The sequence below is a fragment of the Symphodus melops genome (genome assembly GCF_947650265.1).
Source record: "Symphodus melops genome assembly, chromosome: 11".
Classification (NCBI taxonomy): Eukaryota; Metazoa; Chordata; class Actinopteri; order Labriformes; family Labridae; genus Symphodus; species Symphodus melops.
In genome coordinates, this window is record NC_136701.1 from 25,380,099 (window position 1) to 25,395,117 (window position 15,019).

At 47.4% G+C, this 15,019-nt stretch overlaps 1 protein-coding gene across 1 annotated transcript in view; it reads left to right on the plus strand.

Annotated features, from left to right (window-relative positions):
- Positions 1-1,413: 1,413 nt before the first annotated feature.
- klf5l (Kruppel like factor 5 like) overlaps positions 1,414-15,019 on the plus strand; it is an 18,078-nt gene continuing 4,472 nt past the window's right edge. Inside the window, 3 exon segments of the mRNA XM_079355825.1 lie at positions 1,414-1,818; positions 11,350-12,283; positions 12,808-12,867. Coding sequence (XP_079211951.1) covers positions 1,678-1,818; positions 11,350-12,283; positions 12,808-12,867 — 1,135 coding nt within the window. The 5' untranslated portion in view covers positions 1,414-1,677.

Here is a 15,019-nt window from a genome sequence, read left to right on the forward strand (position 1 = left end):
AGCGTGCTTACAGCGTGTGCCAAAATAAGTGTCATCCGCTTCATCAATCTGGAGACAGTCTGTGGTGGTGCAGTGATCACAGGGAGTAAAGGTCACCACCACCTCCCACTCGCTCCAGGTGAAGTCTTCGGATTATATCCTGCTGCCTTCTCTTTGTCAGTCAGCTCACTCTGACTTACTGCAGGATAAATACGAGGAGGCTGGAGGGGAAACTCTGAGCGAAAAAAATAAAATAAAAAACCCTGAAAATATCAGCAGGAGTTTTCTGCAAGTGTGAAAACACGATCTGTCTAAATCTTGACAAAGTAGCCATTTTTACTTCCCAGATGAGGGTGTGTTTCTTCTCCTTGGTGAAACAAAAGACACGTTTTCTAAGGACAGTGATTCATTGCTGGGCTTGTAAGATAAACGAGTGTGTACATTGTTTAAGAGACAATGAAAGGCAGATGAAGACATGAAGTTTTCTGCATGGAACTGACATGAGAGATATGCAACAAGCACACAGTGAAATCATGTGATTAATCACGTCTTGGTGTGTCCTTCATCACTAGCAGCACGTACAGTAGCCATCGAGGTAAGCGTCCCAGGTTCAAGTCCTCGACTGTAATCATTAATGGACGAGGTCTGAGTGATGTCAGCCGTCTGTTCCTGCACGGGGCTTAAAAAACGGCTTTTTTTGCCTGTTGCGTTGATGTGAGTTTTGGTGTTCCTGGAGCCAGCCTCTAGTGGACACTCAGGGAACTGCAGGATTTGACACTTCTGCATTGGCTTGATTTTTCAAGGCCGGAGGTTGATGCTTTGTCATTCCCCACTCTCATTTCCTGTCTCTTCAATAAAGCCACACAATAAAAACATATGAATATACAGGCCTGCATCTCTTATTTGTTGTTATGACATAACTGCATATAATCTGCTGAAACAGACATTGTGATACACTTGTTGATTATTTCCTGCTTGTGTGATAAATGATCCAACAAAGACACAGCAAACACAGCGTTACAGTTGATATCAATGGATTATTATTTCCTGCTATACATGCCAAATTTAACCTGCCGATTCCACGATTCCACGATTACACCACCGGGTGTTGGAATAAACTGTTTCCAAGGCAACAGGTGAACTTAATCTGCATGACTCATGTATTTCTGTGAAAGGGATACTCATCATGACAAAATCACACCAAGCTTTCTGCACTTGAAAAAATGTAGAAATAATATTTCTATAGACTGTAAATAAACCTTTGACTCTAAGAAGTGCAGATGTGGAGATAAAGAATCAAGGCTATTGGTTCATCTATAATTTATCAACTTTAGCGCGTGCACGTGCATTTGCTTGTGTGTGTGTGTGTGTGTGTGTGTGTGTGTGTGTGTGTGCAGTACAACGCTCTTCTTGGAGCCTCTCAGGTAACTCCCGCCTTCCTCCCCGCACCTGATTGGACAGAAGCACCCATCCTCTGTACTTATTGGCTTCGTTGTGTTTACAGCTCCAGGTAGCAGGTCCATACTTGAGCTCAGGTAAACCTTACCTGTGAGACAGACGAGAGGGGAGGGCTGTGGATTTACCACGCAGCGTTTGAAGCTCCAGAAAAAAGGCGCAATTAACAGCTATAGAGCTCTATGTAGGTTAGTTATTATAGACACACATTCACGATACGACGTTTTTAAAAACTCACCTGTGATGGCAGCGAGTGTAGGACTGGCCATGAACCCGCCGCACGCCACAGAGGAGCGGGCGGTGTTCACGCAGCTGAAGCCGGTCAGGATGTCTGCAGCGGACGGAGCAGAGGACGCGTCCGTGTTCGAGGACGTCAAACCCGGGGTGAGAGTCTGCGCCGACCCGCTGAGACCGTCCGGGCTTCCGTTAAACCGGAGCTGCGGCCTTTCTGCGTGTTGTAATAACTGTTTTTAGATTTCACCCTCACTTAGATGTATGAGCAGTCAGCTATGTCTTTGGTGAAAACATGAAGTTTGTTTGTGAGGGTAAACAGAGACGTCTTGTTATGAGGCTGTTGTTACCTGTTAAAGGAAGCAGCTCACCTGTGTTGACAGGCAGGTAGGTTAAAGTCCTACACAGACACCTGACCAGGTAAAGTTCACCTGGAAGCTGTTCAGAGCATCTAGTGTCAGTAAAACCACTTCACCTCGAGTTTTATAGGGACTAATGTGAAGTGGATTTATGGGATTTCATTTGAATGTGACATTGATTAACTGTGTTTAAACACTGCTGGTATGTATGAGATGATATAATGGTGATGACACAGTCAACCAGTATAGATTAGAATCCTCTAAGTCACAGGGAAAGTAGCAGCAGTCCTGCTGTAGATGTTCATGTGTTGGACTTTCTCATACTTTGTCAGCGATCATGAATACAACATGGATGGAGCTGGGTCGGAGAGCAGCTGACACCATGTGCTCCGAGCGTGTGTGACTTAGCTGGTGGGATTTGCTCTGAAGATTAAGATGGTGCGTGTTTTCCGTCCATCGTGGCGTCTCTCTGCCCGTCCATCCGTAGGACGCTGTACGGGAACATTTGTAGCTCTTGTGCCGGAAATGTGTGCAAAGGTTTCAGGAAGTAACGCGTGTCACACTCCATCTGAAAGTGTGACTGAATGTTTCTGCAGCTTGTTACGATGACCTCCTCCTCCTCCTCCTCCTCCTCCTCCTCCTCCTCCTCCTCCTCCTGTGTGAGCTGATCACTGCAGAGACACCACAGCTGCGTTCAACCTAAATGTCTGTGAGTTGTCCGTTTGCCCTGCGTGATCACAACAGAGCACAAACAGAAACCGGACGCCTTCGTGCGGTGCAGTCTGGCCTCCGTCCAGGTGTTTGGTAAACAGGTGACAGACCCCGACACCTGAGGCTCTCAGCCCCCCCCCCCCCCCCCCCATGTGGACGTCTAAGGGTGTAACTTAAACTTCACGTGGTTGTCTTTGTGTTCTCTGTGTCACGACGCACGGAGCAGCCTGGGGTTCTCTCGTTGACTTTCATGCAAACATGGAGGGGAAGCGATCACATGCTGGAGCTGTTACTGACCAATCAGCTGCACACCCGTGCAGTCTGTAGAGAAGTCATCTCTGTCTTTTATGCAGGTATGACAGTTACATAACATCGTGACTCCGATAAATCAATTCACTCCAAACACAGTTTATGTGTCGTCTTCTTATCTGAAGCACATCGTCTCTTTATCGTCACCGTGCACGAGTTTGACTGAGGCACCAACAGGGACGTTTCTCCTTTTTCATTTGAACATTCATCGCAGTAAAGCTTTGCTTCTCTGTGATCCCGCTGATCACTAAAAATAACGTGGGTTTAAAAATGTGGAATCAAAAGTCGTGAAGTAAACGAAAGTAACAACGTCCTCACCGTCTGTTTGTGTGATTATCAAAATGTGAGACAAAAATCAGTCAAATAGGGCGAGTTGAAGTCCCGACGTGGCAGAGACTGAGGCCAGACTGTTTGTTGTAGCTTCAGGTCTTTCACCCTGTGTCACCCTGTTCCTCTGCGTGTTATTGAAGACACTGTGTTCTGTCTCAGCCTGCCTCCCTGCTGCAGATGTATGTAGGTCACGATGACTGTCATAAAGAGGGAAGACTGATTTTACAGCCTGGATGAAGTGAGCTGCCCGTTGGACTCCGTGAAGAAGCTCACAGCTCGGGTTCAACGTTCACTTTGCTCACTTTGTTTAGGAAATTTTAAACATAAACGACTCGGCTTGCTTTTCCTCCTCTTTGTCGTCGCTGGAACGTGCTCTGCTTGGTGTTATGCAAAGGCAGACGTTGCCAAGAACAAAGAAGTCAGGTGAAGTGAAATAGTTCCCCCTCAGGCAAATCAGTGCGAGCCGCAGCCGGAGAGCTTTCACCTGGCGTGCATGTTTGAGACTCTGCAGAGATCAGGCTTTTCTTCCTCTCTTTGAACTAACTGCTTTAAGTCCCCCCCCCCCCCCCCCCCCCCCCCGCTTTCAGGCGGCTCTTTGTGTCGCCGTCGTACAGAGCGTCGCTGTCAGGACAGCAGTATGTTGCCAGACCTGTCTGAGCAGGGCCCGTATCTCCGAGGGCCGCCTGAAGGCAGCACGGGGGATGAGAACGGCTGACCTCATGAGAAAGTGTGAGTGGCAGAGAAAGGCTGACGAAGCTTCTCAAACACCATGCAGGTCTTCTCTGATCATGTCTGTGGTCATGTGGAGGTTTGTCAGAAGGCCGACTGTGACAGAGATCACGTTGAGCTCACAGAGATTTTTGTAAGGTGTATTTTTACCTTTTATTTGAATGATAGGAAGGCTGGTAGATCGAGAGAGAGATAAAAAAGATTCTAACCCAGACTATGACCTCCGTACACGGGTAGCCCGCACTAACCGCTCATCTTCAAAGTAAAGGAGCTTTAAACACAAAGTCCTTTTTGACACTCTGTGTGTTTCCGTGTCTGACTTCCTGTCTGGGTCGCTCTGATCTGTCCAGCTTGCAGCGCACTCTTCACTCTGTCAAACATGGCGCCCTGGTGTATTTGAAACTGAGCGATGTGGCCCCGCTGGCACGGGCTGTGGTGCCTTGACTGGAGTGGCAGCGAACAGGACGACGCTGTCTGCGCGCACGTGGAAGAAGACTTAAACTCAATTTCCTCCCAAAACAAATAAAAAGCTACAAATCCAGGTGAAAACTTGAAACAGAGAAGATATTTTTATTTACGAATGACCCGTTACAAACAATCTTCCAGCCAAAGAGCCGAAACATCAAAGTCTGACCGCTGGTAGAACGTTTGTGGCGGCTGAAGTTGTAGATTCTGGGGATTCGTCGGCATTAATGGCAGAATGAGTAACTAATATGAAACCCACTTCAGATTCTTGTGTCGTAACATCACCTGCAGGTCTGCTGTAAGAGCGAGCGGAGACGACAGAGGAAGTTACAGAGTAACAGTGTGTCGCCAGTCCTGCCTAATGGTTCCTGAAGATCAATACTCAGATATGGTTTAGAGTGGAGATGTTTTCTTCTTCTATGAAGGAGTCGCACTGAGACAGTGAACGCTTCACATGTCAGGCTGACCTTCCTCCACATGTCAGGCCGCCCTCAGTGGCGAGTCGTGCGTCTTTCCCAGACGCTCGTCTTTGTGTTTTTCGTGCAGCTGAAGGCCGGCCTGGGTTTGCTTTGACTAATGATTTGACTTGCAGGACAACACAAGCTGCCGATTTGCATGTGAGCAATCGTCTGCTGACGAGTCTCTGCTCGTACAGGACTCACTCAAACACGTAGTTCACCCTCGTAGATTTAGACTCTTTGTGTCTTAAAGGAGACGTGTCATGATAAATCCACCTTCACATAGTTCTTTAACATTTATGTGGGTAACCTGAGAGTCTACTGACCCACAACATGTGGAATAAACAAATCCAGTCCTTTGTTTGTGGTCTGCAGACGTCTGACAGCTCAGAGAAAAACGCTCCGTTTCTAATGTGCCCTCTTTGTGATGTCACAGTGGGATTCTGGTAAAATAAAATCTCCTTATATCTCCTCCCATGGACTCCGCCCCCCCAGACTAGAGATGAACTTTAACGCAGGGCCGCCATTTTTATTCTTGCGAGGGAAGGAGTGATGTCTACAGGGAAAACCCAGGGGGCGGGACTTACTGCATTTAAAGAGACACACACACCAAAACGGAGCGTTCAGAGAGATCTGGTTTCTTCAGGGTCACAAACCTCCTCTGCTGCTTGATTCATGTTATATTTAGACCAAAGCTCAGAAACACAGATGTTTCATTCAGAGCTCAGTTTGAAAAGGCGGAGGAGACGATAATATGTCCTCTTTAATGTATTTGATCTTAAGTTGGATTTCATGTGGGAAATGGTGTTTGCTGTTAAATAGCTGGTCCTGCTAATGTCGATATCTGTGTCGGCCATATAAATTCTACATCAGTCAAGTCGAGTTTAATTAATCTGATGTTCAGTAACAAATAAGTGAATTTGATTTTCCTGAAGTTTGTTAATAAAGCTGGACCTTTAAACCGGCCTGATGGTCCTCATGGTCTCAGGTCTCTTTAAAAACCACCTAAAACACGGAGCAGAGATTTATGTTTGACTCATGAGATTAGGGTTTGTTTGGTCTTCAAATGTCATAATTACCCATCATGCCTCTGTACCAGACTACACATGCTGCCCGCAGACTGTTTCTTAATACCTGTGGTCTGTTAACTCATCTGGTGCTGAATCTGCTCAGTGACTCTCCGTGTTTACGTCTCATCTGTCTGGAAAAAAAAGGGAAATACGTAAAAAAAAACAAAAGGTGAGATCATTTTGTGGTGAGTGAAGACGCCCCCCGCCACGCCCCCCCCCCCCCCCCACTACTGCAAGCTGAACCTGAGAAGGAGCGTTTCTGTGTTGTGGAACAAAGAATGACAGAAATAGGACGGCACGTGACGGCCGTGATTGTTCCCAGGGAGTCTGATCCTGACGGGAGGATGTTACCGTTCAGCTGTGACCCGCTCTTTCCAGACTTGATTTATGGAAGCTCAGGCTTTCCCAACCCCGGGGTCGCCGCCCCATCACGGGTCGCCGCCCCATCACGGGTCGCATGGAATTCAAATGAGGCGCCTTAAATTTGTATTTATTGATTAATAGGAAGAAATATGTCTATACCACTTTTCCAGATCAGGGTGGCGTGGGGCAGGAGCCGGGGTTACACTCTGGACTTTTCTCCAGCCAATCACAGAGCTCACATGTAGAGACAGACAACCAGTCACACTCAGAGTCAGCTGGTAACCAGCGTGTGATTGGACTGTGGGAGGAAGCCGGAGAGAACCCACGCCATGCACGGGGAGAACATGCAGATACTCCACAGAGAGGCTCCTGAGAGACGGGGATTCAAACCAGCAACCTCCTCACTGAGAGGGGACAGCGCTAAACAAACTGATTCTGTCTGTCATCCACCGTGCAGTCATCCCAGGCTTTCCTCCTCCGACCTCAACATTCATGAGAAAACAGTTTGTCAAACAGGTGACTTCCTCTTCTCTGACTGAGTCGTCAGGCACTCACTTGACAAATCACCTCCAACAAATAAACAGTTCACGCCACATTATGTAACCATTGGCTGATCGTTAGAAACATTACATCGATCAAACAAATCATTTATCATCAAAGTGAGGTCACGTGACAGACGAGGCATGTCCCAAATACGAGTCCCGGCGTCAGGAATCCGCTCTGAGCTGGATCAGCGTCTGATTAGGATCCTCCTGGATGTTTGGTTACGTAACGTTACCTTCATAAAGCAGCAGGACGCCGCCATGTCGTTACAGTATCAATGATTAAAGCCCAGATCCCTTCATCAGAACGACCTGTTGTATAATCAGGGAAGCATGGTATGTATTAGTCGTTACGCAGACGATGCACAGATTTACATCCCAACTCTTCATTCATCTCTGGACAAAAAACACAAGCCTCGCTATCTCTCCCTCCATCCGCCGCCATAAAGCAGCGCCACAGTCTCAAAGGTTCTGTTTTTGCTCCGATGACCCCGCCATGATCCACATCCAGCAGTACAGATCAGGAGGCCCCGCCCCTTCCCCCCCTCCCCTCCTCCACAGGTTTGTTTTATGGAGATCCAAAGGGGAATGGCCCCGTTCATCTGCATTCCTCCGAGTCATAAAGACGAGCTGCTGCGCAGACGCAGACGTTGTTGTTGTGCGTCCCACATGGGCAGAGGCGGAGCCACACCACGGAGTCTCATTATTCATTGGTTCTCAGAAGATCAAAGAGTTTATTTTCTTTAAGGTCGTGACAAAAAACTTTTTTTTGTTTTGTTTTTAAAGGATGGGACGTCCACAGATGTGTCAGTCTGCAAACTGTCACGTCTGTTCTGTGTTTTCTTGAAAGTGACGCTGTCGTGTGGTGACGACGTGCGGCCGTCTCACAGTCCGCCGCGTTTCTGTCTCGCTCTTCATTCTGCCGCTCCGTGTCAGGTCTGCTCATTATGTGATGTGTGCGGTGACGGATAGACGTTCAGCCGTGTAAAGTGCACTTCCTTGGCAGTAACATGTGAACGTCCTTTGAGGATGAGCGCCATGTTGACAGAGTGGAAACTCCCACTCTGCCTCATAAAGCAGAACTGAGCTGATAAGCGCCTGCTTGTTATCAGGCTGCAGGATTCACAGCCCAGCAGTTATACATGTTCTCCAATTATTAACTGACTGAGTCTCCACACACACACACACACACACACACACACACACACACACACACACATTCTCTCATCATACTGAGAGTGTCCATGTTTGATGAGTGAGGCCTCGTGTCCACCTGGAGTCGTCCTCCAGGTGAGAGAACGTGCAGCATCCTGCGTCTTCCTTCTGACCCAGCCGCAGCTCCGAGCGCTCAAGATGAAAATCTTTCTACTTTTCAGAAAGGCGCTGATGACATCATGGCGTCCTCGCTCCGTGTCTGATCAGGAAATAAGCGCTCACGTATATAACATGCAGCAAAACATAACGGAGCAGTGTCGGTCAAACAGTGCATGTCAAATGACGTTATTATGATAGTTATTATTATTATCATCATTATTGTTGTTATTATGAGGGTTTTTTAATGTATTCTTTACATGCACCTTGTCTGTTGGTCACTGACCTTTCTCTGCAACATTTCCTCCTTGCGTGTACAGAAGTGGGGAGGTTGGGGGGGAATCAGAGCGCTCAGGGTGACAGGCCAAGGGCGTCCACAGAGGTGAACCTCGGCCAGCGTCCCGGCAGCACAGGCCCTGCTTGTGTCCCGTCCTGAAAGGCACACAGGAGCTCTCAGTGAGGAGAAAACAGACAGCCTGTTTTTGTTGTCTTTTTTTTTTCCTGCTGTAAAAAAGCCCAGACTTTAATTTCATTGCTCAGATTGCACTGATGTCAGGCAGGTTTGAGTTCACCTGCAGGCGCCCTCTAGGAAACACACACAGACAGATGGATAAATGCAGTCCATCATGCAAACACTGGATGTGTAACATCAAGAGAATCTGCAACATGCAATCAAAGTTTTTGATTTGCAATAACATCAAATGTGATGCATAAATACAAATCCTGCATGTGAAGCTTACAAAAGATGTTTTTGACCTTATTTGCACTTCTATAAGTGCACGAGTAGAATCGACCCCAGACTGAAGAGCCTCCACGGTCTTCATGTGTGAGTCTCCATCATCAGATTATGAACAGCAGAGAGAGGCTGTGTGTTGAATCAGTGCTGCAGAATGAACGTGTTGACACACTCTCTCTGCTGCTTTGTGCCCGTTGGACGCGACCCGGAGCACGTCAGCACCTCGTTAGGTCATTTGTCCCAAAGTCAGCGGACTTCAGGCACACGGGGAGCAGAACAAATCCAGCTCAGTTACGTCTGACCATGAACATTCACAGGAAGTTCAGTAACACGTGTTAATAACCTCTTAATAACGCATCATCATAAGGAATGCATATTTGAAGGAGCAGACAGAGACGCTGTCACCGTCTGTATGAAGTGACGCTCATTTACATATGGCTACAAATGAAGAGACCTGAACCTTCACACCCGTCTGTTCTCCAAGTATTTCAAATTCCTTCTAATTGGGCTAAAGAAGTTAAAGGTTGTAAATGTGCTGATTTGCATCCCCAGTAAATCGTGTGATTTAACAGGTCAGAGGTCACCTGGAAAATGTCTGTACGTCTCGTATGAGGTTGTTCATTTGTACTGTATTGTGTGGTCTGTCCAGTCGCTCCTCCCTGTGAGTGTGTGTGTGTGTGTGTTGTCACTTTGTCTGGCAGGTCTATTTTTACCTGACAGTGTTTAAGTTTCATTGCATCGTTCTCATGCTCCGCCTTTGTTTTGACTCGGCTTTTTTTTTTTTTTTCTGTTCATCTTCATGCATCAAATCACTTCTATTAACCGCACCCGTGTGTGTGTGTGTGTGTGTGTGTGTGTGTGTGTGTGTGTGTGTGTGTGTGTGTGTGTGTGTGTGTGTGTGTGTGTGTGTGTGTGTGTGTGTGTGTGTGTGTGTGTGTGTGTGTGTGTGTGTGTGTGTGTGTGTGTGTGTGTGTGTGTGTGTGTGTGTGTGTGTGTGTGTGTGTGTGTGTGTGTGTGTGTGTGTGTGTGTGTGTGTGGTCTCTGCAGCAGAGGTTTTTTAGGTAACGGCTCGTGCTCGTCTAAAGGAGCATCTGTCTGCTTCAGCGACTCTGAATGACACAAACACACGGAGCGGTTCGTCAGGATTAGGGGAAGATAATGCCCGTTAAACAAAAGGTTTAACAACATGCGGCGTGTTCTCGTGCTCGCCTCCACCTGTCCAGTCTTGTTGCTTAAAAAACGTTTCCACACCCTCAGATCTCGTCACGTGTTTCTGACAGCCACATGTCACTAGCATCATGTGCAAACGACTATTATTCATACTGTTGATTCTTCTGATGCAATGATTCTTAAAGCGATCAGTAAACTCACTCAAACATGTTTTTAGAGGTCAAAGTGTTTCAGTTCACTTTTATTCATCTTTGTATGTTTCCTTCCGGTGTGTTCCTCCGGTGGTTACGTGCCAGTTCAACCTGAAACAACCTGCATACAACTTAATCTCTGTTTACTCGATCACAGCAGACGAACAGCTGAAGCCATCCAATCACAGCGCTCCTTTACATCCAGGTAGAAGAGCGTTATTAGCTTAGTCGTAGCAGCTTAACACTCGACATCATGCACATCCTGAGTTTGCGTCTTCTCTAAAATAATAATTCATCACTTCATATTTCCTCTCCACAACAACATGTCGTGTGGCTTCACCTGGTTTGGATCGCGGTGGATCTGCAGGAAGTGTCTCCACAGTTTTTCACCCTTTCTACCTTCGTAGAGTTTCACCGTATTGTAGGAAGAGAAAGACGAAGAGACGTGGAGTAGATAATAATGCTGCAAAAGGTCATAATGATAATCAATTAAAATGATAATAATCTTGATGTAAGCCACATTCAGCAGACGAGTCCAGAGAAACGTCTCATTGTGAAAGATCATGAGTGAAAATACTGCCTGAATAAGTTGCACCCTTCAGTTTTTTTTTACGTTTGTGGATTTTCTGTTTAAATGGGAATTCTCATCTTGGACTCGATATTAAACTTTGGAAGATTTGGGTTTCTGCAGGTTTAGTGAGATCCACTTAAGCACAAAGAAAAGCTCCTCTGACCTTCTGCTACAAACAGGTTCAGGGTCCTGGTCCTGGTTCTTGATCCTGCTCGTCTTAGGCTGAGAAGATGTTCACGCTCCGGTTCTGAGTAAACGTGAAGCCGGAGAAAAGCCGTTAACGTGCAGCCTTAAGTCAGTGTTATTTCAATACACATCTGGACGCCATCTTGAACCCCGCTCTCTCTCTCTTCCTGTTGTTTCTTTCAGACTCAGCTGGAGCTGGATAAGTACTTCCCCCACACCGGCAGTCCTCTCCTGACTCTCCCGCCCGACACCACAGACAAGAAGTACAGACGAGAGAGCGCCTCCGTGGTGGACGAGTACTTCTCAGAGGACAAACCGCACGCCACGCCTTACAGCCTCAACATCAACGTCATCCTCCCCAGCACCACGCACCTTCGCACAGGCCTCTACCGCTCCAACGCCAAGACGCAACACCAGATCAAAACCGAGCCCGGGCTGGAGGTGCCGTGCTCTATCCCGACCTCCACAACCCAGGCCCTGCCGGACTTCACCTCCGTGTTCAGCGTCCCGCCGGTCGTCAACAGCGTCTTCATCAAACCGGAGATGGGTGCGGAGGGAGTGGTGAGCGGACCTGCTGGGTCCCAGCAGCATCAGCATCAGCAGCAGCCCAACCTGGGCACAGAGCTTCACATCGGACCCCACCCCCCCCAGCCACAGGTCTACCACATGCCCCTCACCAGCTGTGCCGACCTCACCATGACTCTGTCCCACACCAGCCCGTCAGCGCACGTCTCCACCGCCGGCCGCACCATCATGAACATTGGCGGCATTGCATTGCCGACGACCAACGGCAACTACCTGATGGCAGAGCAGCAGCTGCAGCAGCACCACCACGGTTACTACCAAGCCTCCCGAGCAACACGGCCCCCCACAGTCTCCCCCCCTTCACCCCCAAACTCCCAGCCGGGGAGCCCAGACGGTCATCCGGATCTGCTCAACTTAGCCACACAAGCTCCGCCTCCATATCAGCAGCGCCTGGGAGGAATGAAGGTGACGGGGTTGTCTCATCACGCCATGCTGATGACGCACGGTCAGGGCGTCCTCACAGGCCCCAAGTACAACAGACGGAACAACCCGGAGCTGGAGAAGAGGAGGATCCACTTCTGTGACTACCAAGGTTTGTCATTGGATTCAATATGCTCCTCCGTTCACTTCTCTAGTGTAAATAAGTGACAGGCGTCATGGCGCACCACAGGACGCCAACTTTTGACCAGCGACAGAAACGTAGCGCCGCATTCTGCAGAGATGCTTAAAAGTGAACTCTGCATGTCGTTGAAATGCTAAGTCTGTTAGCTGGTCAATAGCAATGTCCATTTTGTGTTAGCATCGTGTTAGCATCGTGTTAGCATCATGCTGGAGATGAATAAAATGATGGACTGTAAGGTCGACTTGATCTCATCCCATCAGCACATTTTTACCTTTTATAAAAAATCAGGATTTTAGGATCAGTGTCGTCTGAAGCTTAAAACGAAAAGTTCACAATTCAAAATAAAAAGCACACGTGCCAAAGTGACATTAAAGAGACGTCCATGTTTGTGTCTGAGCCACAGCGCCTCGTCTCCTGGGCGCCACAGGCGAGGTGAAGTGTGAGGACGTCACGCTGCCAGCCGAGCTCATCATCTGTCTGTGATTTCTTTTCAGGCTGCACCAAAGTTTACACAAAGAGCTCTCATCTGAAGGCGCACCAGAGGACGCACACAGGTGAGCAATCAGCTCTCTGCAGCTTGATTTACACACCTGACCTCTTTCTAGCTTTCTGATTGGTTCTCTTGAATGTTCCCTCCCAACTCCGTATTTTCCTCAAGTCAGCTTTAAAGGAGCAGAGTGTGTGTGAGATGAAGCTCCTCTACAACTTTTCAGCTTCACACTTCTTCTTCTTCTGTGGTTTTTTTTTTTTTTCAGATTTTAATTACGGTTTCATAATTTGGATTAAATGCATGTTCAAGCCTTGGAAAAAAAAATCCCACAAATCGTCATCTTATACTTAATTTATCCTCATTCAGTCAAATCTCCACATAGCAAACTTTGATTTGCTTCCTCTTGTTGTTATTTGTTTTGGACATATTTTGCCTGGTTGCCAGTTTCGATACGCCCACTAACTACAACAGATGAAGAACACAATAAAGAGTAAAGACAACACAGGAGCGATTTCCTCTGGGTTTTGTGTTTTTTTCTCCTCTTGTCCAAACGTGCTCATACCTGTCTGCTGAGCTTCCCCGGAGAGAGACATGAACAAAGAGAGCGAGGGAGGAGGGGAGGAAGGAGGAAAGAGGAAAAAAAAGAGGGAAGACACGATGTTAAAAGCAAAGGCCAAACCAGTTACTCCTGCTTTTCAGTCTCTTTTCAGAGGATGGCGGAGGGAGGATTGGGGGGGGGGGGGGTAAGAATGGGGGAAGGCTGGTTTCGATGTGTTTCCCTTCTGTAAGATGAAACCTGCAGATTCCCAGCAGCCTCAGACCTGGACTTTGGAGATTTACTCATGCGATAAAAGAGGTTGAGCTCCTCTGGTGTGAAAATAGTGCCGGGGAGAACGAGAGCAAGCACGTGAATAATGTGTGCAAATAGAAACCGATCATAAATAGATAAATCTTTATTGGTCCCAAAGTGGGAAGTTTGGTTGTTTAACATCAGGATGTAGAGGCACAAAAGACAAATAGACTATAAAATATACAGTGAGAACAGTAAACAACAGGAAATGATCAATCTATTCTTGAGCATGGAGTCTGTAGAAATGTTCATCACACACCGTGGCCCCTCCTCCTGAGGTCATCTCCCCCAGAAGCTCTCACTTCCTGCACGTACGCTACAAGCTAACGCGTGCTAACACAGGCTAACTGTGGTGTTTCTCCTCACGCTGATCAGATTTTCTCTTCTTTGCTGCTACGTCCACGTCCGTCATATTCACCGCTTTGAATCTCCTCCAATCACTGAGCTGTATCCTAAACTCACGTGCTGCGCTCTCATTGGCTGGAGGAAATACACCAGCTCCGCCCACAAACGTCCCGAGTCAACCAGAACAAATCAGAAGAGTAAAATCGAGTGAGAGGACAGAGTCTGTGCAGACACAGTCACACATGTACGGAGGCCCAGAAGGGATTTTATTTAGGATAGATAAATAAAGATAGACATCTCTGCTGTTGATGCTGCTGTATTCATCATAGCTGTTCCATGAGCATCATGTCATCCTCCTCCTTTTTGTCCTGATCCCACCCCGGGATCAGAGCTAACCATGGTAATGTTGCAACTCTTTCTCAAGCTCAAAAGACCCTGAATTACCAAACGGCAGGGCGCCGCTCGGCCCCTCTGGGTGAATCACAGCAGCACTTCCTGCCTGCTGGTGACTCTGTGAATCTCACTGACTCGAGCTCATGCAGTAACGGGCTTGCACAGTCTTGTTTAGCGTTCAAACGAGAATGACTCATCGATTAGAAATGTTTACCGTCCTTAACTGCAGGTCATGTTGGAGGAGATGCTGCGGATGTCTCCTCTGGTTGTCAGGGAGTTTATTTAATATCACGGTTACTCTTCACCCTCATTATTCTGTGGAGTGCCTCAAGGCTCTGTCCTCCGTCCCCCTTTCTTTATTGATCTGCCTCCTCAGGTCAAATCCTCCCCACTGCTGCACGTATCACACACTCCACCTGTGCACTTCATCCTCTGACTCATAGAAGGTTTTAAGATTATGAAGTCGTGTTAGAGCCCGAAATGTTTAAAAAAAAACCTTCAGTTATTTCATGATGAAGCAGGAACAATGTTTTTCTCTTAATGATTTAAAGTTTGTGCGTTTTAGAATCAGCATTTAGTTACATTTCAACTTCTTTGTTTTTCACTTTCAGGGTCAGTTTGTTTTTTT